The 27,362-nt window shown below is 38.6% G+C and overlaps 1 protein-coding gene across 3 annotated transcripts; it reads right to left on the reverse strand.

Moving 5' to 3' along the window:
- On the reverse strand, window positions 1-25,249 carry calua (calumenin a). Of its 3 annotated transcripts, none has more exons than XM_072562810.1 (7): window positions 25,163-25,249; window positions 18,374-18,610; window positions 13,714-13,907; window positions 8,033-8,199; window positions 6,911-6,971; window positions 4,979-5,178; window positions 1-4,368 (listed from the first exon to the last, which is right to left on the reverse strand). In XM_072562810.1, exons 2-7 carry the CDS (start codon window positions 18,592-18,594, stop codon window positions 4,264-4,266), a joined length of 948 nt encoding a protein of 315 aa, XP_072418911.1. In that variant the 5' UTR covers window positions 18,595-18,610; window positions 25,163-25,249; the 3' UTR covers window positions 1-4,263. The 3 variants fall into 3 exon arrangements, with proteins under 3 accessions (XP_072418911.1, XP_072418910.1, XP_072418912.1); XM_072562809.1 differs by having other exon boundaries at window positions 25,063-25,230; XM_072562811.1 differs by lacking the exon at window positions 13,714-13,907 and adding an exon at window positions 13,981-14,174 and having other exon boundaries at window positions 25,063-25,230.
- Window positions 25,250-27,362: the final 2,113 nt, after the last annotated feature.

Genomic DNA, 27,362 nt, shown 5'->3' on the forward strand with positions numbered 1-27,362 from the left:
TTGTTATTTTAAAAAAAACACTTTATTGAGGATTAGAATTCAATTCAAAGCAGACACAGGCAAACATTTTACATGAAGAAAATGTGCTCGTGTAGACATATCAAAAACGTGCAATTTACTGATACTTCAAGTACAGTGTGAGTAACAGCTCAGACCCGCCCTATAGCCTTAGACAGCAAAACCAGACGTTTAAATGTATTTGCAAAAAAAATACACAGACATGTGCTGAATATGCACTGCAACTGATTTTTCTACAATATCCCACCTGCCCAGTCATGATAAACATAGTTCACTTTACAAAGCACACAGCTACTCCTCTCACCCAGCACCTGATGCAGTCTGATTAGTTTAAGCAGCAGATTTGCATCTCCATCTCAAACTAAAATTATCTACTGATTCATTCTCCTGTATTTTCTCTCCTTACAAACTGCTGGTACTTCCTGGGATAGATTTTGACAGGCAATAGTTACACACCAACACATTTCTAACATATGATTCCTGATGAAGGGCTTATGCCTGAAACATCGATTCTCCTGCTCTCGGATGCTGCTTGACCTGCTTTCGAGCACCACACAACTCTGATCTCCAACATCTGCAGTCCTCACTTTCCCCTAGTACATTTCTAACATAACTAGAGTCATAAATGGGTGATAAGTGTTGAGCATCAATTGAACTCTGGAGGCATCACATTTCAGCCTAAATGAGACCATTACATGATATTTCAAATTGCTGTCATACAATGGATGGAACTTCATTTTGATCTCTTCTTTCAAAACAAGACAAATCTCTCTCAAAGCACTGATATTCTAAGTCTATCGAGGTGTGTAACAATTAAATTAGATTTAATCAATATTTAAAAAAGGCTTGACAAAATCTAAATGAAGGGCTAAAAATGTGTTGCTGGAAAAGCGCAGCAGGTCAGGTAGCATCCAAGGAGCAGGAGAATTGACATTTCGGGCATGAGTCCTTCTTCAGGAATGAGGAGAGTGTGCCAAGCAGGTTAAGATAATAGGTAGGGAGGAGGGGCGTTGGAAATGCGATAGGTGGAAGGAGGTTAAGGTGAGGGTGATAGGCTGGAATGGGGGTGGAGGTGGAGAGGTCAGGAAGAAGATTGCAGGTTAGGAAAGTGGTGCTGAGTTCGAGGGTTGGGACTGAGACGGCGGGGGGGAAGAGGGGAAAATGAGGAAACTGGAGAAAACTGAGTTCATCCCTTGTTGTTGGAGGGTTCCTAAATCTAAATCTAAATGAAACCTATTAACTTCACCTCCAACAAGAAAACAATTGAATCCACTTGTGAATTTGCATGGCAAGGTGGTTGGCCAAGTCACAGAAGCTTCTGAGGGTGGGAGTAGGAGGTTTTAGTCACTTACCAAGATAGTGGGGCCACTGGTGTAAAAGCAGAACGATGAAATTACAAATCTACTCTACTGAAGTTAATTACAACAACTCAGGTATCCTTTTGAAGTCCTCAGTTAGACTCCAGACTCAAAGTCTCTCAGAATTATGTTAGTCTAGCAAATAACTCACTCACATGTACTTTAATACACAAACCCCTTGGTTAGATTCTTGTCTGTAAATATGTTGTTGCCCAGTTATATCCTGTTTCAAAGAATATTCTTTGAAGAACTGTCAAGCAAAGCAAGTTTTGAAAAAAAAAATCAAATATTTATTGAGGGGAAAAAAACTCAGCTGTCTGGTTAGAAACAGGACCTGGGGAAGAATCAAAACTGCTGTTTTACAGCACAAGGGAGGATGGACTTGGACAAACTCAACTCCAAATCTCATGTCAATCACCCAAGGAGATGACATCCAATCGGATTGTCATTATTATAAAAGATTTCAGAGTCTGGCTGCTCTCCTAATTATTCATTGAGCTCAATGTGAAGTGAAATGCAATTGACAATTAGATGCCACAATGATCAACTCTTCAGGTGTCCAGATCGATTTAGATTAAAGTCAATATTTACCATCAGTTGACAGGGCAGGAAAAAAAAAGTTGTACAGTTGTTGAACAGGAATCTGATTTGTCCCAACAGCTTTAATGAAATGAGGAGACTATCCAGTGCTGTGTTGGGCACTTAACTGGAGGTCATGGGTTATCCCCTCAATCAGCGTCAGTTTTGGTGTTTCATTTCTAAATAATCAAGGTTAGATCATTACATTGGAGGAGGATTTGGGCACAGAACATAATGCAGCACAACATACACTTCAAAAAATTACTCATGCTTATAGATGGAACAAAAAGCAAAGCAAGGAAAGAAATTATGCATCTTAAACTTAATAGCCTAGAAAGACAGATTAATATTTTAGATGCAAATGTTACTGACAATAGATCTCATTGTATACAAAAGGCAGCGAGCTTACTTTTGAATGCTGCTAAGTCAAGGAAGGAATCCCATAATTCATTAAATAGTGTATGAATTCTGTTCAGAGCAGTTCGACAAATTGAAGTGGGAAGAAGTCAGTCAGACTATGGCTATTCCAAGCATTGTGTGAGATTTTCAACACCATAGACACTTAGAACTTTAACCACATATCTCTGCAGCTGCAGGCTAACCATACCACTGTGTTAAAAGTCAAATTCACAACTGTTAAACACTGTGCAGTAGTTTTGATGCATATTTCCTTCCTTTGTCCCCACAAACTATGAATATGAATGGAAGAATTTACAACATTTGTGTCTCAACACTAAACAGCACTACACCACGCGCTTTAGAACGTTCATTTAGTCAAATGCAAAAAATGCAAATCATAACCGCAACTATACGAAAACTTACTCAAAAACACGGTCAATATTAGTCAACTTTTGATTTCCTGCTCAAATGGAAAGGTCATTCACTTGAAACATTAATTCTGTCACTTTCCACATAAATGTTGTCTGGTCTGTTGGTTATTTCCAAATTTACTCTTCTCAGCCAAGGAAATGGACTACAAGAATACATTCCTCATGTACACATAAATGCATTAGTAATAAGAAAAATCAACTACACGTCTCATTGTATGTACAAATATAATACTGAATTGACTTAGTGACTGAATGCAGGCTTATTTTTAAAATAGTATGTAACTTCCATGAATGTTTATATTAAAACTCTCCAAATATATATTTCTCCTCAAAACACAAGATGGTAAATATAGGATTAAAAAAATGACCAAAGTTAGAGCAACATTTCATGTTAACCTTCACAGAGATAGAATTCTAACAAAGGATGCCCAGTTAGTTTAATAATCAGCAGAATGCCACACCTACCCTCATCACAGTGAAGAGATTAACCTGCCTTTAACTGATTGCCAGTTGGGTTAAAAAAAACAAAATATACTGCTGCTTATTTCTAAATACTGTTACATTTTAACCTATAGGTGGCCACTGAGACCAGTGAAAGGCTGAGAGAGATAGGGAACAAAAAAAGGTACATAACAGCTATTAATGCATATTAGCATGATCAATATTACATACATTTATTATGCTTTCCAGGAGGGAGCGTAACTGATTCTTGACTGGGAAGAGAATGTATTATACAAAAGGAATGTGTCTTTATCAATTATTCTTGGATATCAGATCTCCTGGACAGGGAATTACATAGTGGTTCAAGGGGCCAAGGATGTTTAGTCATGGTGCTGTAGCCATAGATTAAATTCTCTTCTCCAATTTCATGTGAATAGCATAATTCAATTCTTTTTCACTTTGTGGTAGTATATTACAGTATAGTAGAATGCTGTAGAACACAAATGCAACAGATGACCAAGGTAATTTATTGAGGGTGTATCTGGCTCTCAGTATTTGTCCACACATATGTTTGAACTCCAAATTGGCAATTGTACAAACAAACCCCTCTTAAGACAGGTAACAAATGACCTGACCCAAAAAAATGCTTCCATAATCTAAGCATTTCTTGAACTTCATGCATAAGCAACTTTTTTGAACTGTTGTTATAAACCAGGCCATGGAGCTTCCTGGAAGTTAAGTGGATGCTGCATGGGATAAAAGAAATCCAATCAAAAGAAGAAAAAAAAATATAAAAATAAATGTAGTTAGGAATCTACACATACATGGGAAATATATACCAGTAATTACACATCACTCTCTAGGCACAAGATGGCTGCTTCTTTACAACCACCAACCCTCCTTCTCTGCTTCTGAAAGAACACAGTTAACAACCTGAGAACAGAACACCGAGTTAAAACAGCAAATTGTAAAAAATAAATTATCCCTTCTTTATGGAATGGATTCTTGTTCGTTCTCCACAGTAGTTATCAACACACTCAGAACTCATCATGTCTTACTAAGGCCTCTCCAAAGTCTGTGGCCTGGCTTCCCACAAACAAGTCATACTTTTTGACGATTTCTTCTTTGGTGAGTTTTCCATCCTGGAACAAATTTGGAGGCAAACAGTTATAAAAGGTTGACACATACAGCAGAAAGGCTTTTAAAGAACAAGGACAGGCCATTAGATCAATAATTTTACTTTTTGGATAGATCAAACAAATTCATCATATCAAGAATTCAATCACTCTTCCTTAAAAATGCTTTTCATTGCCTTCTGAATTTACTGAATTCACCCCTGCCCTATGCCTTTCCCTCAACTCTTACTTCACAATAATTTCCCTTTGAGTGGAACCATGTTTGTTCAACATCTATTCTAACTCTTGAATACTTTCTAAATGTTTAAAACTAGTCTCCACTTTAATTTGAGTGGTAAGAACATTACCCTAATGAATTGTGCCAATTCCCTTGCTAATTTTAAGAAAAACACCATAGTTTATCTACATCTGTCAAAATTTTCCTTCCCAATCTATCCCATACAGTTTTATTATTGGTCAGCTCCAGTAAAGAGAATGCACGGAAGTCTAGAGCTTAGATGCTAGGCAGCCGAAGGCTCAGGCATTTATGAAACACGGATGAAACTTTCATTCACAGGACTAAATGTTTAATACAATCAAGGACAAAAACTTGAAATGAGCAATGTGAACAGCTCACCTTGTTTTCATCAGATTCATAGACAAGATGTCGGGCTTCTGCCTCAGCATGATCATAGTCAGCTGGCAGGATCCAGTCTTTGGTTTCATCCTTGTCCATTTTGCCATCTTTGTTGCGATCTCTGAACTCCGTGAATTGCTCACGCTCGGTTTTTACCCACTCTGGCTCATGGCCATCACTGTCTGCAGTGTACATATCACCTGAAAACATTGAGGGATAGTCAGACACATTGAAAACTTTCCCTTTGTCTTTCTGTGCTCCTAACCCTAGTTAGCAAAACAACTTGTGCTTAAAATGCACAAATGTGATTAAACAAAGTAGCAAACTTTAATTTGCTCCAAACGTTCTGGCACCAAGGGCTCTGCCTGTTCTGTCTGTCTATCAAGGATGACTTACTGCAGTTAAAAGAAAAGCTCAGCAGAAAGAACATAGTAATTACTCCATCACCCGCAAACCCTCCCCTCCCCTCCTCCAAACATCCCGATGTTAGCATGTGATAAAGTAAAAGGTCAAGACACCAACTCAATATCCATAATCCACATCATTTAATCCTGACTGGATAATGTCGATGGAATTTCCACAGCCCCACTATTCTAGACCAGTGCCTCAGTAGCAGGCTATATCCAAAATTAATTGGTAAGTGTATAGAAATGTAATCAGTTAAATTACAAATCAATCGCTCTCTGAAGTCCTAGTCAACGTTACTCCATCAGCATCACAAAAATGCATCTCATTGCTGGACATGGTAACTTGCAGAGGACAAATTAGGTGGTGCAATTCCAATAATGCAATAAAGATGCATTTAAAAAGTACTAGTCAGATGTAAGCCATTTTAGGATTTTCTATTGTGAAAGATGCTATATAAATACAAAAGTTTCCACCTTAAGTATTTGCCCCATTCAAAACATCACCTGGCTTAGCATATGCCCCCTCATTTCACTCCCTCAATCCCACATTTCACCCACCCCTTTCAGTGGAACTTTTCTCAGTGCAGCTTGTATTCTGTTCAAAATCAAGATAGTCAGTCAGGTATCCAACGTACCAGCCACATGAATGGTGTTATCCCTTTTCAACATTCTTGATCTGTGCTTTCTGTTTCGTCCAATTGGCTAATTCAACTTTTATCACCGCTATTATCACCATTCTACCTAACCATTGTCTAATCAATATACTTCAGTATTGCACACAAGGTAAAAACAATGACTGCAGATGCTGAAAACCAAATACTGGATTAGTGGTGCTGGAAGAGCACAGCAGTTCAGGCAGCATCCAACCTGCTCGTTGGATGCTGCCTGAACTGCTGTGCTCTTCCAGCACCACTAATCCAGTATTCAGTATTGCACACAGTCTACTCTACAAATCCTTTGGGCTTTAGTTGAAGTGTGTTCCTTTACTTGTCAGAAAGGTGCTCTCTTGTTAGCGACCAAACAACTCAGGGTTCAACTTCCAAAAGCTTGTCCACAACTATTTTTCAGCCTTCTTTTAAGCACAAGAACATTAATTCATGGATTACATACTAATTAAAATCTGGCAACTCCAAAACCAATTATTCAATTCTTGCCTGTAATATTTTAGATTCCTTCCTCTTTCCCCAGTAGTCATGTGTAGCCTGATGTGTCCATCCTCACTGATCCATCTATTCCACCAAAAGTACTTAGATATGCAGACTAACATCCTGTGTATCTAGTTTGCTGATTTCCCAATGAGCCTCAATTTATTTCAACTCCTGTGCATATTTTTATACTCACCAATCCCTATACCCACCCCAACACTTGGAATACCAAAATCCTCTAGTATCTCTCACTTGTTGTGAAAGTGTGCTGCAGCAGTAAAATGCATCACTCATGTTCCTGCTCGCAATTGATCAGATTGAACTTTAAGCTCCAGTTTTTAATCTCTGATCCCCTACTCTTCCAATTCCAATCTACTTACCAATATACTCCTCTAAATCAATAAAGCCATCTCCATTCTTATCAATGTCTTCCATGGTTTCCTGCCAGAAAAAGAAAGACAGCTTTTGTCCACTTCTGAATATAAAAACTTAGAACAGTAGGAGTTAGGGTTTTGCGTGCTTTTCCGACAGTAAACCCTACTTTAAAAGAGACCTAATGTAACTTTCCATAATGGCGAGCCTTCTATACTTGGCAAAGCCTAAAGGTCCTGAGAATCATTGACCTTTTTCTGGTCATGCAATTATACAAAAATTGCACAGTTATGATTTGTAAACTAGGAGAGTACATATCATCAAAATTAGGGGGAAGAGCCAGAAAAAAAATGCTAAAAAGTAATAAAAAGTCTCTAGTACACTAGCTGTAAAAAGAGATCAGACTCATTTGTAAGGAAGTGAACACAGTTCAGGTTTAACTATGCAGAGTGGCAAGCGTCCACAAACATCCTATTACAATGAAGGTGGAAAGAATAATCTTGAAAGTCCAGCAAAAACTGGATCTTGTTAATTTGTTGGCACCCAATGCAGTTGAGAGTCAAGATCACTTGCATAAACTTTCTTTCTTTTGGATTCAATTAAATGGGTCGCAAAGGTCTTTTCTGGGTTATGCATGCCTCATATTACTCAGTGCTAACCAGTTACATAATTCCAAGAAGCCACAGTGGCGTTCATTCTTTAAATCCTCCATCTCATCCCTCATCAAATATTATTTACTTCTTCTGTATCTTGACATATTATGTACTGATTTCTCAATTACTTAGAGATACTGAGATGTCATGATAACAGAATTATATGAAGTAGAGTAGAAGCTTGAGCACAAACAGATACCAGTGTATATCAGTTGGGCTCAATGGTTTGCATCTGCTCTATACTCTACCACTTGAAATACAGTTGGGAGGTCGGCTCTTATGCTACAGTGGTAGCGTCCCTGCCTTTGACTCAGAAGGCTTGGGGGCCACGTTTCACCTGTTCCAGAGTTGTGTCATCACATCTCAATAGGTTGATCAGAAAACATAAAAACAACAGACCAATATTGACCATAATGGGCTTTGCATGTAAATATTAAATAATGTTGGGTGAAAACAAGGCATCTTCAAAATACTGACCAGCACAACAATGTCTTTCATATGGTCATATTCCTCTGGATGCAGGAAGGCAGTGAACTCCTCTTTTGTAGCAAACAGGTCACCATTCTGGTCAGCCTTTTTGAACCTGCGTTCATCTCTTATCATCATCTGTTTATAGTTGTAGCCATCGTCAGCATCCACATCATCTTGGAGGTCAAATGGTGTAGAAAGAAAGAAGGGAAAGAACAATTCCAAGATTAGTAAACAGGTTGAAAACAGAGGCATGTGAACATTTGATCAATTCTGGATTCTGGAAAGAATGTTAGGCCCCAGATAAACGTTCTGGCAGGTAAGTGACAGTGACTGAATGCTAAAGCAAAAGGTTTGTTTATACATCAGTCTTCAAAGTACTTCACTCTTGCCTTGGATGCTACAGGAATCTCTGCTAAAATAAAATTCTGCATTTTCTCAAAATTACCCTGTAAAGAAAGGAGAGAAAACCTGATTATTAGTCAGGACTACAATAGTTACCACAATTCTATGGTAGCAACCTGGTAAAACTAAACATCAACTCATTCCTAGTGAGTTTTCTTGTGAAGATGTAATTTGAAAACATAGTCAACAGAAAAAAAGTTTGGTTTTGTTTTGGATCCATGTCAACGTAGTGAAAAGCAGGTTAGATCAATAAAACAAAAAAGAATTACAGGTGCTGGAAATCGGATACAAAAACAGAAATTGCTGAAGAAACTTAGGTCTGGCAGCATCGGTGGGAAGAAAGCAGACTTAATACTTCAGGTCCAGTGACCTTTGTTCTGAATGTTAACTTTGCTTTCTCTCCATAGATGCTGCCACTTCTGCTGAGTTTCTCTAGTAATTTCTATTTTTGTATCAGGTCAGATCAACCGATCAAGGAAAAGAGTGTAACAGGAAGCCAGTGGAAATATCTCAGTTTCATTCACCAAGGTGAACACTTAGATGATCTACCAACACTAGAATTGACAGGATGCCAGTTTGTTGTGAAAGAGGTCACGAAACATGAAGGGATCAATTTATACTTTTCAGTGTTGAATATTCAGTACCCTTTATAATGCAACAATAGACACTTAGGGGGTTGATGTATCACAAGCAACACAATGTTAAAACAAATTCTTTTTCATTTGCTTCAAATCAAGAGACTGATTCCCACGATTTCCTGCATCACACCTATAAATCCTTTTATGTATCACTGATATTTTCAATTTTAGTAAACATTATACTGAACACAAAGACTGGCAAATACAGTATTTTAAATTACACAGTGCATAGTTAAATCTCTGACAGGGTTTGGTAATCAATCAAGCAATCAAAACCAAAACTCAAGACTTTAAATGAGTTTCACCAACTCTATTCACCAGTCATGAACACGCAGAGCTTATTCTAATACTGATTAGAACACTCAGTTGCACAAATTTTGACATTTGCTGCTCATGGCCAATAAAGAGTTATAAGGTTGAGGGGAGATCTAATAGAAACTTACAAGATAATGCATGGCTTAGAAAGGATGGAAGCTAGGAAATTATTTCCGTTAGACAAGGAGACTAGCACCCATGGGCACAGCCTTAGAATTAGAGGGGGTCAATTTAGAACGGAAATGAGAAACATTTCTTCAGCCAGAGAGTGGTGGGCCTTTGGAATTCATTGTCAAAGAGCACAGTGGAGGCCAAGACATTAAATGTCTTCAAGGCAGAGACTGATAAATTCTTGATCTCGCAAGGAATTAAGGGTCACGGGAAGAGTGCGGGTAAGTGGAGTTGAAATCCCTTCAGCCATGATTAAATGGCAGAGTGTACTCGATGGGCCAAATGGCCTTACTTTCATTCATGTCTTATGGTTTTATAAAGTCCAAAACTAACCCAATGAATTTCCTTACTACATGTATTGTTAAGCTGTCTGTTTGTTACAAATGAAGACTTTGAAAATAAGTCATTTATTCAGAAGACTTTCTCATCCTTCTGAAACCCCATGCACCAAATGTTGTTATAACTAACCAAGGCAATTATTCAAGCCAGTTGAATTGCTGAGATTGATGAGAAACTATGCTTTACAGCATTTGAATAAAACACTACATTCAGCAAAGATGAATTTTCTCTTTGCACAAATCATGTTGCGAGACCCAAAAAAAGTCACATGTTTTGTCATTTATTCAGGAGAATAGATTGTACTGGCGTGCTCAGCATTTATTACCCATCCTATATTTTGCGGAGCAGTGTAGCCTTTATGAACTACTGCAGACTATTTCATGTCGACACACCTACAAAGTTGCCAGAGAGGGTGTTCCAGGATTCTGATTCAGTCATAATGAAGGAATAATGATCTTGTTCCAGTCAGGGAAGGGAGTGATTGGATATGAACTTGCAGGTGGCGTTGTTCCCACAGATCTGCTGCCCCTGTCTTTCTAGATGGTTTGGAAGGTTCTGTCTAATTCTGAGGAATTTCTGCATTAGAGAGTACATACTGCCGCTACTGTGCGCTGATGTTGGACAGAGTGAAGTTTGTGGATGTGGCATCGATCAAATGGCTTTTTTTTTGGCAGATGTGAATGTCCTTGAGTGTTGTTATTGTTTGCATCCAGGTAAATGGTAAGTATTCCATCACACCCCTGACTTGCACCTTATAGATAGTGGACAATCACTGGGGAAACCAGAGGGAAACTATTCACAACTGAATTCTTATCTGACCTACTTTTGCAGCTGGAATATTTACATGGCCCATCAAAGTCAATTTCTGGTCAATGGTAACCCCTAAGATAATGGTTGTAAACTACTAAGCAATGATAATGCTACTGAATCTCAAATGATTATGGTTAGATGCTCTTGTGTCAGATAGTCATTGCCTGACAGTAGTGTAAGGCAAATGTTACTTGCCATTTACCAGCCCAAGCTTGACGGTTGTCCAGATCTTGCTGCATTTGGACATAGACTGCGAGAGTATTTGAGTAATCATGCACAATGCTCAGGACCAATCAACAGCAAAGACCCCTATTTCACATTTTATGATGGAGACCAGGTCAGTATTATGGAGTCAAAGATGGTTGGGCATAGAACATTATACTGAGGACCTGCAACTGTGATGACTGGCCTCTAACATCCACAAAGACTCTCTTTTGCAATAAATGACTCTAAACATACCAAGAAAAACGCTAAAGGAAATCTATAACTCTGACTCCAAATCAAAGTGTAAGGAGTTAAAGCAGGAAGGTGTGGTCGAATTAAAAGATCAGCTACAATCTTATTAAACCAACCTACTCTTACTGCAACTTGAGTTCATAAAACAAATAAAGTTCCCTCTACGTTGTCCAACTGTTACATGTCATTTTATAGCTGTACCATTTTGTATTTTGAGTTAGGGGGCTTTACATACCATGTGTCTGCTTTCAACAAGAGCTTGAATGAAGCTATTCACAATTATTAAGTTGACCCTAGAGACAAACAAAAATAGACTTCCACCCCAGAGTGCCTTATTTAGCTTCAGGTCTTCATGTGTACAGTACAAATAGAATATTCAAGAACTTGCCGAATATACTGATGTGGAGACACACCCTGAAAGAAAAGGGTACGGATCATTCTACTGAGTGCAACTATGACAATTCTAGAAGGAAATTACCTGGAGAAAGATACAGCCATTCTATCTCACAAAATTAGAGCATTTCTACCAGATAATGTGGAACTTGCTCCTCCAAAAGCTTGTGAATGCAGCTGAGTTAACTGAATTTTAGGATTTGAGATACAGATGGACTGGTCATCATTACAGAAGACTCGGAGAAAAAAATGCGCAAGCATCAGATCAATGATGGGAAAACAGTGTGAGCAAGGAGGACACTGAGACAGTCAGCATACCTGAAAGAGGTAAAGAGAGAAGTACTCTGTTCTTCAAAAAAATAGCATGACAGAGAGCAAAGTCAGCAACTTCTTAAACAATACAAGAGAACAGGGTCATGCTTTCATGAAAGGAACAGTGGACCTGTCCGAGAAGGACAGCAGCAGCGAGAGATAAAAACTGACAGCACAGAGACCATTTAACCTGTCAGCCAAAGAATGAGGTCACAGGAAAACATGTATGTGAATGGTGAGAATTTCTTCCAGGTATCACGATTGGCCAATTGCTTTAAATCATGGATCATTACTACAACTGAAGAGTACCAGCAGGAAATTCACTTTTAAAATAGTTAACATCTAATTAATTAAATAGAATAGAAATGGCTGAGTAGGTGATGCGTTGCAGCTGTAGTTATGCGGGGGCTGCTGGTTGCCAATGTGATCCACAGTGACCACATCTGCAGCATGAGTTGGCTGCTCAAGGAACTTCAACTCAGAGTTGAGAAGCTGGTATCTGAACTGCAGACACTAGGAGAGATCAGCAAGAGGGCAACGACACCTGGAAATTTTCAAGAGACAAGCACAGCCTTAAATTAAGAGAGTCAAATTTAATGAATATTTTCAGGTTGTACAGATGGAAATATAGTGGAGTACCACAAGGATCAGTCCTTGAACCTCAATTATTTACTACCTATATTTTGTCTTGGAGGAGGGGGAAAAAGTGTAATGTATTCAAATTTGCTGATGCCACAAAAATAGGTTAGGAGGCAAGTGCGATGAGAACGCAAGGAAGCTGCGAGGGGTTGTGGATAGGTTGAGTGACTGGGAAGAAACTTGGCAGATGGAGTTTAACTTGGGAAGTGTGAAGTCATGCACTTTGATAGGAAGAATTAAAATGCAGATTGGAATTTCTCTCCATTTAAATAACAAAAAAGTACAGAGTAGAGGGATCTTGGTGTTCTTGTCCATCATATGGGCAGCATGGTGGCTCAGTGGTTAGAAATGCTGCCTCACAGCACCAGGGTCCCAGGTTTGATTACAGCCTTTGGCGACTGTGTGTGGAGTTTGCACATTCTCTCCATGTCTGCATGGGTTTCCTCCCACAGTCCAAAGATGTGCAGGTCAGGTGAAATAGCCATGCTAAATTGCCCATTGTGTTAGGTGCATTAGTCAGAGGGAAATGGGTCTGGGTAGGTTACTCTTCAGAGGGTAGATGTGGAATTGTTGGGCCGAAGGGTTTGTTTCCACACTGTAGGGAATCTAATCTGAGCGTTAGCAAACAAGTGCGCTAAGCGAGATAAATGAAATTTTGTCCCTTAAATTTTAGACAGTTTGAGTTTAAAAATGGGAAAGTCTTGTTACACCTGGGAAAAGGTGGTGGTCAGGCTGAACCTGCAGAACTGTACAATTTTGAACACATATTTAATAAAGTACGTATTAACATTGGAGGCTGTTCAAAAGAGATTCACTCTTTTGATTTAAAAGAGATTCAAAAGGATGAAGTGGTTGACAGATCAGTATACCTAAACAGATTAAATCTTTATTCATTAAACTTGAGATGAAAGAAAGATGACCTTATTAAAATATACAAAATACAAGGCAAATATTGAGAAGGTGAATGGCTTACTCCTGCTCCTATTTATGTTCTTATGAATGCAATGTACTGATGGATGTGAACTTTTATTGCTAAATTACAAAGTTACAATATAACTTGAAGTCTTTAGAAGTATCAGAAATCATCTTGAATCACTTTTACAAATCATAGCAGGGTAGTTCAGCATCAAAATGCCTCCTCCTGTTTACTGCCACTAACTGCTTTCCCTTTAGTATTACATGCAGCTCAATGTCTCGCCTGCTGCTCCTTACCCAGGTAGTAGCCGTATGTTACGTTTCTGTATTCCTCCCAGGAGACAAGCCCATCCTGGTTACTGTCGAAATCTGGCCACTGGCGCCCAACATTCTCGAAGATGTATCTCTTCTGAGCCCGCTTTATCCAGGCCTTCAGCTCTGCCTCCGTCACAAATCCGTCCTTATTCTCATCTATTTTATCTACTATCATTCTACAAAAAGACAAAAAACGTGTAGATGGCAGGGTCAGACTCTGGACCTTAAAGAATCGTCATAAAAACCTACCCAACAGGGACCCATAGGTCGCATTTTTGTACTCTTCCCAGGACACGAGGCCATCGTTGTCTAGATCATGACCCTTCCACTGACGTTCGACATCCTCGTAAATCCAACGCTTTTGTGCAAGTTTAATCCATTTCTTAAGTTCCTCCTCTGTAACAAACCCATCCTTGTCTCCATCGATTTTATCTACAATTTTTCTGTTGGGAGAGTCAGAAAACCCGGGAAAGGTTAGGAAAGGAGCTTGGAGAAGTTGACTGATAGGTACTTATGTTCAATGTAGAGTTATATTGAAATGGACTTCTATGGGGTGCACGCTCCATTAACTTTGATCTTACAGCCACCTAAAATTAATTACAGCAGATGATGTGTATGTAAAAGTCAAAACTTCAGCTGTGGATTTAAGAGAATAGATGAATTCAAACTCCCCAGCACAGACAGACAGATAAATTGCAATGCCCTTGCTTATATTTCACCATGTGGAATCATCAATTGTAAAACCTGGAACTAACTAGAATTATCCTGGCTTTTCTGATTGAGAAACTACCATGAATCCTAAAGGGCCAATTTGAAAAAAAATTCATTTAATCTAGCCTTTCGTCTGTAGAATCAGAGCTCAAATCCAACTCAAATACTATAATGAAATAAATCCGTTCAATTTATTTGTGACCTTCAACCATATATCTGGTGATCCCAAATGTTCCTAATCTATAACTCAAAAGTCACATTAGCCGCACTGGGGAAGTATCGAAGAGTTGCTAGAGTACAGCTTTAAAACTGTGTAAGCACTGATCTGGACTGAGAGAACTTGGCACCACGAAGGATATATTTTGCAGTCTCTTACTTTTTTAGTACCATGCTGAGCTTTAAAAGTATTTAGGAGAGGTGAGCAAAGACAAAAGAAAGTATATTTACAGCAAACGGTTTTAACTGGCACCTTATCAACCAGCATTCTCAATAAACTGACAAAAATTATATCTCAAATACAGAAGTAATTTTATTTTGTATTGTCACAGTCTCCCCAATGTCTGAGTAGTCAGGATAAGTTAAGGCAAAGTTGCATTATTATTTAAGTGATTTATACTATAAATAAATTAAGAGCGAGTGTGTATCCCCTGCATTAGGTTTCTATTAGTGTGTTTTTACATTAATTATGTGGACCTTAGATCAACCGGAATATTTGATCAACTAATACACTCCTAATCCCATAGGTGCCAGTTAATAAAAAGGTTTGCTGCAGTACCGAGTTTTCTGACGTGGAGAAGGGAAATAGCAAGGACTGAGTGGAGGAATAAAGTTTCCCACCACTGACTGTTGATGGGACAACCATTAAAAAAAGGTTGTTACTGAATAGTGACATCCAGTTCTAGATTCTCCCTGAAAAGGAAACCTGCTCTTCACATCTGCCCTGTATGCTTCAATCAAGTCACTATTTTTCTAAAGCACAATGGGTACAAGCCTAGCCTGTCTAACCTTGTCTCAACATAATCCACCCTTTCCAGGTATCAGTCTGATAAGCCTTCTTTGAACTGCTTCCAAAGCATTTATGTTCCTCCTTGAGCAGCACACTAGCTCAGTGATTAGCTCTGCTACCTCACAGCACCAGGGTCCTGGGTTCGATTCCCACCTGTCTGTGTGGAGTTTGCACATTCTCCCTGTGTCTGCGTGGGTTTCTTCCGGGTGCTCCGGTTTCCTCCCACAATGCAAAGATGTGCAGGTCAAGTGATTTGGCCATGCTAAATTGCCCATAGTGTTAGGTGCATTAGTCAGGGGTAAATATAGGGTAGGGAAATGGGTTTGGGTAGGTCCCCCCTTCAGAGGGGCGGTGTGGACTTGTTGGGCTGAAGAGCCTGTTTCCACATTGTAGGGAATCTAATCTAATCCTAAATAAGAAAACCAATACTGCACATTAATCGAAATGAAATTTTGCCAGTCCTGCTTTAGTATTCAACCCTCTTGCAATAAATTTGCTGTAGCGATACTAAACATTGTGATTCATGAACTAAGAAAGCCAGACCTCTGCAGACTCTGAGGTGCACAATCTCTTACTATTTAGTCAACGTGTTTTAATTTCTCCTGCCAAAATGAGCAATTTTGCATATTCCCATAATATTTCATTTGCCAGATCTTTGCCCACTTACTTAAGAAGCCTATAAAAAAGATATATAGATACGTTATGTCCATTTCATAACTTCCTTTTCTATCTACATGTCATCATAGTAAACAGTTTTAAGTCAATGCCCCACAAGAGATTAGAAAATCAGAAGGCTGTTTATGAACACAAGCATATGATGATCAAATGCTGAATCAACAAAAATGCATTTTAAGTTACAAGCTGCAGAACAAGGCTATTCTCTGTAAGGAAGTAAAATGAAAGCAAAACACTCAACACTGGTGAACAAAACCAGTGTTGAAGTAGTCCCTGTTTTACAAGGGCCTTAAAAAGAAAGGAGAATTACTTACGGAATTAAATATGCACTTTCATTGCATATTCTTCATAGAGACTTCATTCCTTTCTTTCTTGAAGGTGACAATTCTTGCTTGGACATAGTTTCACACACCCAAAAAACCCATTATGGGAAGATCCCAGCAGCCAAGAGGGATATAATACAATCATAACCACTATTGTCCACAATTGTGAAGGATGGAATAGACTCACCAATGACTTAGATAAATGACACGTTTCAGAAAACACAGTAGTATTATTACAATCAGCACAAAGAGGTAACTGACCAAGCTTCTCATGTTTCTGCAGAGGAAACTATCAACTGAACTATTGTAATCTTGATGTGGAAGAGCCGATATTTGACTGTGGTGGACAAAGTTAAAAATCACACAACACCAGTTTATATTCCAACAGGTTTATTTGGAAATACTAGCTTTCAGAGCACTGCTCCTTCATCAGGTGGTTGTGGAGCAGGAGCATAAGACACAGAATTTATAGCAAAAGATTACCATGATACAATGATACGTTGAACAGTCTTTCATCTTTTAGAATGGGTTGCAGGTTTCAGTTCATTAATATGTAAATCCCAGAACTTCTTAAGTCAGATTCTCGAGATACCTTTTGTTATAAAACCTTAAGGTGACATCTCAGCTCAGAAAATGCATTAAATGGTGTGAGGTTAGAATTTGTCTGTAACCCAATCTTGAGTCAGACTGGTTCTACTTCTAAAGTAGAATTTAGAAAACACATTTTTTGAGCAAAATAGAATGTATCTGCAAAACCCCATTGACTTGTGTGCGCGCATGTGAGATAGACAAAGAAAGAGCAAAACGTGAGTGTGTTGGCATGAGTGAAAGTTTGGTTAAGTGGGTGTGATGGAGTATAAGCCTGTTAGAGGGGGTGTGTGTGGATGAGAGCGTGGGGTGTATGTGTGCGTGTGAGAGAGGGTCTGTGTAAGTGTGTGAATGTGTAAAGAGTGTGTGAGAGAGTGTACTCTCTCTCACACACACACATTGTTTACATATTCACACACTCACGCAGACCCTGTCTCATACACATACTGTCACAGGCTTAAACTCCATCACACCCACTTAACCAAGCTTTCATACATTCTATTTTGCTCAAAAAATGCACAATCTGCAGGCAGTCAATACACGTAGTATTTTCTAAATTCCACTTTAGAAATAGACTCAAGATTGGGATACTCTAGCTTCACACCTGTTAATGCATTGTCTGAGCTGAAATGTCACCTTAAGGTTATAAAACCTTAAGTTATCTCGAGAATGTGACTTAAAAGAAGTTCTGGAATTTACATATTAATGAAATCAAAACCTGCAACCTATTCTAAAAGATGAAAGACTTAACAACAATCCAGGTTTGTTCAATATATCATTTCAGTTGCATGACACTAATCTTTTGCTATAAATTCTGCATCTTATTCTCCATGATCACCTGATGAAAGAGCAGCCCTTCGAAAGCTAATGCTTCCAAATAAACCTGTTGGACTATAACCTGGTGTTGTGTGATTTTTAACTATTGTAATCTTGTTCTTATTTTAAAAGGTAATATCAAAATTTATTTTGATAGGTCAAAATGGCTTTAAATTCATAATCCCATTGCTATTAAGAGTGACTTATGGCCAAGGATTGCCATCTATTGTAGAAACAATATTAAAGCATCGTTTCCTAACGAGGGAAGATGGATGCACAACACAATTAATATTGATACATTAAATTCTCACAGAGGAAAGAGTTATACTTATGAAGTTTAGAATCCAACTCACGTCAAGGAGTTTCCCATAAATCTAGAAGTAGCTATTCAAAATCAGAATATAGTCCCAAACTAAATAACAGTCATTGTGTGCTTTTAAAATATGTTTAAAAGTATGGTCAACAGTACAACTTTAATGTAAATCATTATTGGTTTAATATTTTCTGTCATGTTCTTACATACCCAAGCCTTTCTTTGCTTTCCTCAGGAGTGAGCTGATCAAATGTCTTTGCTTCCTCAGCCCCAAGGAAGGCATCGTGGTCATATTCAAAGTTCTCAGAATCATCATGCACCTTGTCACTCAGTTCTTTCTCATGGAAGGTACGATCCTTCTTTTCGGTTGGTTTGCTCAGGGCATAAACACTACACATGGTCAGGTACAGGATCAGCTTTGTTAAGCCCATCACGTCTGTGGTCTTTCTGCAAAGGAAAGAAAGTATATTAAACCTTCCCAAAACGTGTTCTAAGTTATTTTTAAGCGCATACTGGGTTGAATGGAGAAAGGTGGATCAAGAAAATAAATAAACCTTTTCCTACATTCTAAAGAAAACAAAACAAATGTTGCGTACTTGAGCACCTGAGAGAAAAAAATAAGATCAGCCCATTCAGAGCACTGATTAAAGCATTTAGAATACCAATTAATTAAGTTTTGTTAAATTTCCTTATTTCTGCCAGAGGTGCTGGGTTCACTGCTTTTTGTCATTTATGCAAAGGACTTGGATGTGAATATAGAAGGTATGGTAGTAAATTTGCAAATGATACCAAAATTGGAAGTGTAGTGGACAGCAAAGAAGATTATTTCAGAGTAAAACAGCCAAGGAGTGGCAGATGGATTGTAATTTAGATAAACATGAGGTGCTGCATTTTGGAAAGGCAAATCAGGGCAAGACTTATTTACTTTATGGTAAGGTCCTGGGGAGTGTTGCTGAACAAAGATACCTTCAAGTGCAGGTTCATAGTTCCTTGAAAGTAGAGTCACAGGTAGAGAGGATAGTGAAGACAGCGTTTAGTATGCTTGCTTTTATTGGTCAGTGCACTGAGTACAGGAGTTGGGAGGTCATGTTGCGGCTATACAGGACATAGGTTAGGCTACTATTGGAATACTGCATGCAATTCTGGTCCCCTCACGATAGGAATGATGTTGTGAAACTTGAAAGGATTCAGAAAAGATTTACAAGGATGTTGCCAAGATTGGATGGTTTGAGCTATAGAGAGAGGCTGAATAGACTGGGGCTATTTTCCCTCATCGGAGGCAGAGGGGTGACCATATAAAGGTTTATAAAATCATGAGAGGCATGGATAGGGTAAATAGACAAGGAGTTTTCCCTGGCATGGGGGAGTGCAAAACCAGAGGAAGATTTAAAAGGGACCTAAAGGGCAACATTTTTTTTATGTAGAGGGTGGTGTGTGTATGGAATGAGTTGCCAGAGGAAGTGGTGGAGGCTGGTACAATTACAACATTTAAAAGGCATCTGGATGGGATATATGAATAAGAAGGGTTTACAGGGATATGCACCAAATGCTGGCAAATGGGACTACATTTATTTAGGATATCTGGTCAGTGTGGACGAGTTGGACCGAAGGATCTGTTTCAGTGCTGTATAACTATAACTCGATAACTTCTCAACTATCATTCATTTGGTGGTAAGATAGCCTCAACAAACCATACCTGCACCAGGGATCATGTAGTTGACATATTAGGTGATACACAAAATGGCTGTGTGGAGCTAGTTAAAATACATTGCATCTTTTTTCTTTGACCATTGACAAAATGTTCTTGCAATTCTGTTACACCCATTAAAAGAATTCCTGTTCCCAAATGCCATATAGGAACTAACCCTTTTTAGAGAGCAGGCATGTAGATGAGTTAAGCATTGCCAGAAATCAGGGACTTGGATTATTGTCATAGTCAGGAACTGGTTTCAACTGCAATGTTTGCCAATTGTTAGCAATTTTATGTTGGTCATTTGGGTGATGTGCTGCAAGACATTTGGCATCAATGGAACAGCATTCTGCAGGAGAAAGCAGGTTCAGGAGTTGGAAAATTGTCAGGTGGGAAAACTCATAGCATTGAAACTGTCATCAGTTAAGTTGACACTTCAGTGTGATACCAAAGTAGTGCTACAATATTGGAGTATATCATTCTTTCAAATTACTAAGAGACTTCGCCCGATGAGATGGATGGAAAAAAGAAGGTACTTGAAAAATGAGCTCAAGTGTCCTCTAGGTATCCTAGCCAACATTTATTCTTCCACCAACAACAAAAACAGATCACCGATTAAAGTATTCTTGCTATAAATTCCATTTTATACAGTCACACAATAGTATTCAATAAATAATGTACCTTATTAGGAGCTATTCTACAAGAGAATGGTTTTTGGTCTCTCTCAACTTTAAAAGATACAGGAAAATTAACATGCAAAACCATGGATAAAAGCCTAAAAGTAACTAACTTGATTTGTAAGAACAATTGACCAATAAAATCAAAGTCCAATTTCTGAACTCTAACTCGTACGAAATGTTCAAAAAAAAAGACAGCTAATTCCTTACCAAATATTGCTAAGAATTCACTAGGATTCAGTAGTGAACAAATGTTCTACATTAATGCTAAATACAAGCATAAAATGTCTATTAGCTAGGTTAGAAGTCTTTTTGAACAATTAAATCTCAACTATTACAGGTTACCAGATATGATCACTGCTTGGCATATGGGCAAGAATGGAAAAGTGTAGGTTAGATGGGCTTCAGATTGGTTTCACAGGGCAGTGCAACATTGAGGGCCAAAGGGCCTGTACTGTGCTGTAATGTTCAATGTTCCTCTATACATAAAGCAATCTACTTTTGTTCTGCACTTTCCGCCTAAACCCAACGCTAAAAAAAAATGTCCTAACAGTATTAACGTATGCCTGTCCTGCAATAAACTATTTCCTAAGTTTGCATCATACGAATTTCATGAACTGCTGCCAATTTGGTACAACTTTTGTATAGGTTGCTTCATTTTTCAGACTTTTAACTGCACTCCACTGATCTCACAATGAGGTTCTTTAATGCACTGACCTATTCCATCTCTTCTCTAGAAAGATATAAATTTAAAAATCTTAACACTGTGCTCCAATTCTTTTTGATATCTTGATCAATCTCTATTGTATCAAACATGGAAAATTAATCTTACAATTGTCAAACATAACTCACAACTGTATAATTAATAAATGGATGCAATTTTACACATTGCTCCCCTACAAAACTTTAGTATTGCCGATTACTTGAATAAAACTCAATACCATGACAATGACTTAGTGGTAATGTGCTGGTTTTTGTAATCCAGAAACCCAAGATTGAGGAAATGGGTTCAAATCCCATTTAAATTAATTTAACAGAATTGAATGTTTATCAGTTTCATGCTTGCCATTCCTCTCATTAGTGGTTATAAATTGGCTTAATAATCTCATTTACAGAAAGAAATTTCCTTTCTTACTCTAATTGGCCTATACAGAACTCCACACCTACAGCATTGACTTAACTGCTCTCTGGGAAAAGACATTGCATGCAAGCCACTCAGCTGTACCAAACAATTCAAGAAAAATTGCAATGGTTCAGGGGAGCAATTAGCGATGAACAAGAAATGTTGGCCTAACCAGTGACCCAGACATCCTTAAATATTAAATAATTTGAAAAATTAGCAAAGTGGAAAGGGTAGAATATCATGTGTTCAAATTCTTGGTGCATCTTATACTTGGGAGAGAATGCGCTTACACTTCCGTGTGCTCCTTTAGCCCAAAACATCACAATATAAAACTCCTGACTAATAGAACAGCAAGTTTTTCTTCCACAAGTTTGTACTAAACTTCATAAACAGTGTCATTCGATGATGATAATTCCTCATGCCTTTATTAGCCTTACAATTAATTTATAGAGTCATAGAAATGTACAGCACAGAAACAGACCCTTTGGTCCAACTCGTCGATGTCAGCTATCCTAACCAAATGTAATCCCATCTGCCAGTACTTGGCTCATATCCCTCCAAACCCTTCCTATTCATATACCCATCCAGATGCCTTTTAAAATGTTGTAACTGCACCAGCCTCCACCACTTCCTATGACAGTTTATTCCACACACTCATCACCTTCTGCATGAAAAAGTTGCCCCCTCAGTCTCTTTTACATTGTTCCCCCTCTCCCCCTAAACCTATGCTCTCTAATTTTGGAGTCCCCCACCCCAGGGAAAAGACCTTGCCTATTTATCATATCCATGCCCCTCAGGATTTTCTAAATCTCTATAAAGGTCATCCCGGAGGCTCTGAATAGCCCCAGTCCATTCAGCCTCTCCCTGTAGCTCAACCTCTGCAACCCTGGCAATATGCTTGTAAATGTTTTGTCACAAGTTATATTTTAAAATTGCTCCCTTGTCATACAGCTCACAACATGCAGCTTTGAAACCACATTGCTACATGTACTTCACACTAAACCTCAAAATGTTCACCATTGTGTTTCACTGGAAAATTGATGTTATTCTGCTGAGGTTAGATCTTTGAAATGGTGCCTCACTATTGGTGACATCACCTTTTCTGTTTTGTAATGAATGTTGGTCACCGTTCCTCCAGTACAATGCTTATTATGTTTCAAAGCTATTTCTTCATTCATTTCAGGAAGCTTTGAGGTAGCAAAGAGCACGGCATAAAGTATTACTTTAATTACAAATTCCACTAATAAAGATTACAAGTGGACTTCATGATCTTTTGCAACTCAAAATCAAAATTTAGTGACAAATCAAGGAAAGAAAGTATTGAAATTTTCCACATTTTTTTTAGGCATTACAGACAATTACAAATTTTTAAACTGTATTTGCCCCTGAATGATATATTTACGTGATTACAACTGCGTGTTAATAGACCAAGTTTAAAAAAAAAGTCAGCAGCCATCAAGTACTTAATCTCATGCGGTTTGCAAACATGGAATAGGAGCAGTAATAGGTATTTAGCCCTCGAGACTGCACTGCTATGTGTCTTGGTGATGGCTGATCTTTGATCTCAACATCATTTTCTCATATTACCTCCCATATCCCTAATATTTAGAAATCTATCAATCTCCCTTTGAGTACACTCAATTACCGAGTATCATACCCCTCTCGATAGAGGATTCCAATTTTTTCAACCACCTTCTGAATGGAGAAATTCCTCCTCATCCCCCTGCTTCTCAGCATTCCTTATCCTCTCCTGTCCTGGATATTTCAGATTCCTGTCCCCAAAGCTAGGGGAAATATCCTTCTTGCATCTAGATACTGCACACTTCTGGAGTAGGTGGGACTTGAACCCAGGCCTCTTGGCCCAGAGGGGAGGAAAATATGACTGTATCACAAGAGTTCCCTTTCTTGCATCCATCCTATGCAAATTGTGTATAATTCAATAAGATAATCTCATTCTTTGAAACTCTAGAGTATGTAGGTCTCCTCAGCCTCTCCATATTTATCCAAACAGTATTTCAAATCGGGGAGGGACATCATACAAGCACACAGTGTAAACTGCCAACAAGAAATTATACTTGCATGATGAAATTTCAGGTATGCTCAGTAAAGTCATTTCTTTCTCCTTCCCTCAAGCATTTCTACCTCCTCGGGCACTAAATCTCTCACTCCAAATGGTAACTCTCTGTGGAATTAGTTGCCATGGGTGTGTATAGGTGTATCAGCAATAGGCATTACATCCCCATGCTATTTGACTCTATGAGAGAACCTGGCTGACACATAGCACAGTAATAACAGTTAATTGCTATAAGAAAACTGAAGCGGTGCCTCAGATCTCAACACCTTAGAAGGAGGTGACACTTGAGTTCAAAGAGTAACAGTTATCAATTGTGAGGCAAATCTGTTTTAAAAGTCATTATGGAACTAATTGGTGCAATGTTGGAAAACTGAAGTCTTTTGGAAGCTACTGAATAGAACTAGTTTGAGGATGTTGAGCCAATTACCACACCCTAACAGAGGTCAGGCAATTGAATACAGGATCAAAACGTGGAAATTAAAATTTGGTCTCCTTGTCCAAGATAAAGTGAGGATAAGTAGATGCTTAAAGAAGTTAATTGATAGCTATAGCATTCAAAAAGTAATAATCTAGGGAATAACTCATTATTGCTACCAACTTTGAGAAAAAAACAAATCCACCCACAATGTCATCTATAATTAGCTTGTTGGGAACTCAAAAAATAAATGAACTTAAGTAAAATAAAGACAAGTAACAAAATATTAAACTTAAGCAACATCCAGCCTCTCAGATGGAGATAGAAGATTTAAGATTATTATTCAAAGAACAGGAGGGATCCCAGTGTTCTAACCAATATCTAAACTTTAATCACCACAACAAATTATCAGATCATTGCTGTCTTAGAAACCTGTCTTAGACACCAATAACACAAGATGTAAATCTTTAACACCATAAAGTTATTAAAATTAATATATTTATTCAGGTCTGAAAAATACATGAAAAATTTCTTTAGAGCTGAAGATCATCCTATATTATCTAGTTTAAAAGTTAGAACAAAAACAATAATAAAATCTAATCACAGTCCCTATTCAAATTGTTTGTGAGCCATCCTCAAAACCTTTTTAAAAAAATCAAAACTGGAGGAATGTAATTACAAGTACAAAGGTCAATCCACAAACATTTCCAAAAGGCAGGCTGTGCCCAATGATCTTCATGGTTAAATGAACTGGGTCACTGTTCAACGTTACAACACAACGATCAGTTTAACATTTTTAATAAAATTATCAAAAATGGAAATTAAAATCAAAAAATGAAATGCAACAACGAAAAATAAACAGCTACATTATTTTTGTAACTATTAAGTTGAAAATTTACCTATTAAAAGGGAATGCTTACCACTTTGTTAGTTAGATTCACAATTATCTTGTAGTTAATTGAATAGCTAATTAGTATATTAATTCCCACCAGTAACTACAACCAAACTAATTATAATTACCAAATTTCTGACCCCTTCTTCAGCTTTCTATCCACTCCAAAGGGGTCTACCGGAAACTGCCCACCCCTACAGTGAACGGAAATAAACTCACCCTTATTAGCCAATCACCGCTCGCCTCCTGTATTCCAGCCTCTCATCCGACGTCACGGTGACCGTTCTTCATTGGTGGGTTATCGCACGGGCTGCTATTGGCCGTAAACCGCCACGTCGCGCGTCCAGTTGTCCCGTTACGTGGGCAAGCGCGTGTCCCAGGGTATGCGCCGGCGCAGTTATGTTCGCCATGGCTGATCGCAATGGCAATCGGGGTGGTGTCTCTGATTTCAGCGCCTTACATGGATGTGGTATTGGAGCTTTGAAGAGTAACGGTTGTCGATTGTGAAACAAACAGCTAATTGGCGTCCACAGAAATAGGACATTCTTCCCTAACAGTTCTGCTTCAACTGCGTAGCTAGGGAGATTAAATCGTTGAGGCGGGGTGAAATTAAGGACATTTTGTCGTGGGAGACGTCCCTTGGCTGGGAGGGGGAGGGGGAGGGGGAGGGGTGAAGTTGAACTTGAATTTATAAGGCCAGCGTGAGAGATCCCAAACAACCAACCAGACCAGATGACCACCGCCAGAGTCAGCACGGGAACAGAGCCTTCGGACCAACTTGTCCATGCCGACGTGATATCTGAAAAAAAAACCTATCCAATTTGCCAACATTTGGCTGACATCTCTCAAACCCTTCCTAAACATTTACCCATCCAGATGCCTTTGAAGTGTTTTTATTGTACCTGTCTACACCACTTCTGGCAGCTCATGCGCCACCTTTGTAAAATAATTGCCCCTCAGCTTGCTTTTAAACATGTTCCCATCTCCTTAAATTTATGCCCTCTAGTTTTGGACACTCATACGCTGGGAAAAAGACCTTGGCTATTCACCCTCTCTATGTCCTTCGTGATTTTATACACCTATATAAGGTCACTCCTCTGACGCTTCAGGAATAAAGCTCCAGTTTGGTTGATGTCCATGCTAAATAGCACATAGTATACAAGGATGTGTAGGTTAGGTGCATTACTCATAGGAAATACAGGGTTACGGGAATAGAGTATGGCTTGGGCCTGGATGGGATACTCTTCAGAGAGTCAGTGTGGACTTGTTGAGCCGAATGGCTTGTTTCCACACTGAGGATTCTATTCAGCCTCTCACTGTAGCTCAAACTCTCCAATCCTGGTAACATCCTTGTAAATTTTTTCTGAGCCCTTTCAAATTTAACAACATTTTTCCTATAGTGGGGAGACCAGAATTGAATGCTGTATTCTAAAAGTGACTTCACCAGTATCCTGTGCAGCCACTAAATGATGTTCCAACCCCAATATGCAATGCACTGACCAATGAAGGTAGGTATGCCAAACATCTCCTTCAGCACCCTATCTACCTGTGACTCTACTGGTAAGGAACTATGCAACTGCATCCTGAGGATCTATATTAGGCAATACTCCAGGAACTCACCATTTAGTGTATAAATCCTGCCCTGGTTTACCTTACCAAAATGCATCACCTCACATTTATCTAAATTAAACCCCACATGCCATCCATTGGCCCATCTGATCAAGGTCCTGTTGTACTCTGAAATAACCTTCTTCACTATCCACTATACCACCAATTTTGGTGTCATCTGCAAACTTACTAATCATATCTCCTGTATTCGCATCAAAATCATTTATATAAATGATAAAAAGCAGATGTTGAGGAAGTGCGAAACTTCAAAAGGATTATATACAAGCTGTGGAGTGGGTGGCAAGGTGGCGGATGAGGTTCAATACGAGGAAGTGAGAGGTGATGCATTTTTTTAAGAACACTGCAAGATAATATAAAATAAGGGATATAATTCTAAAAGGTCTGTGGGAATAGATCTTTTGGGTGTATATGTGCACAGATCATTAAAGATACTAGAATAGGTGGAGAGAGCAGTTACTAAAGTATCCTTGACTTTATTAATGAGAGCATAGAGTACAAGCGCATCAGGTGATGTTGAATGTGTATAAGACACATGGTAGACCCCTGCTTGTGTATTTTTGTGGGTGCCACATTATGTGGCAAGATGTGAATGTATTGTAGAGTGCAGACATTTTTAGAAGAATGGTTTCAGGTATGTACCAAAAGGCCTCTTCTGTGCTGTGTGACTCTGAGAACAAATTGAAGAATTTGGAACTGTTC

The sequence above is a fragment of the Chiloscyllium punctatum genome, chromosome 44 (genome assembly GCF_047496795.1).
Source record: "Chiloscyllium punctatum isolate Juve2018m chromosome 44, sChiPun1.3, whole genome shotgun sequence".
NCBI lineage: Eukaryota > Metazoa > Chordata > Chondrichthyes > Orectolobiformes > Hemiscylliidae > Chiloscyllium > Chiloscyllium punctatum.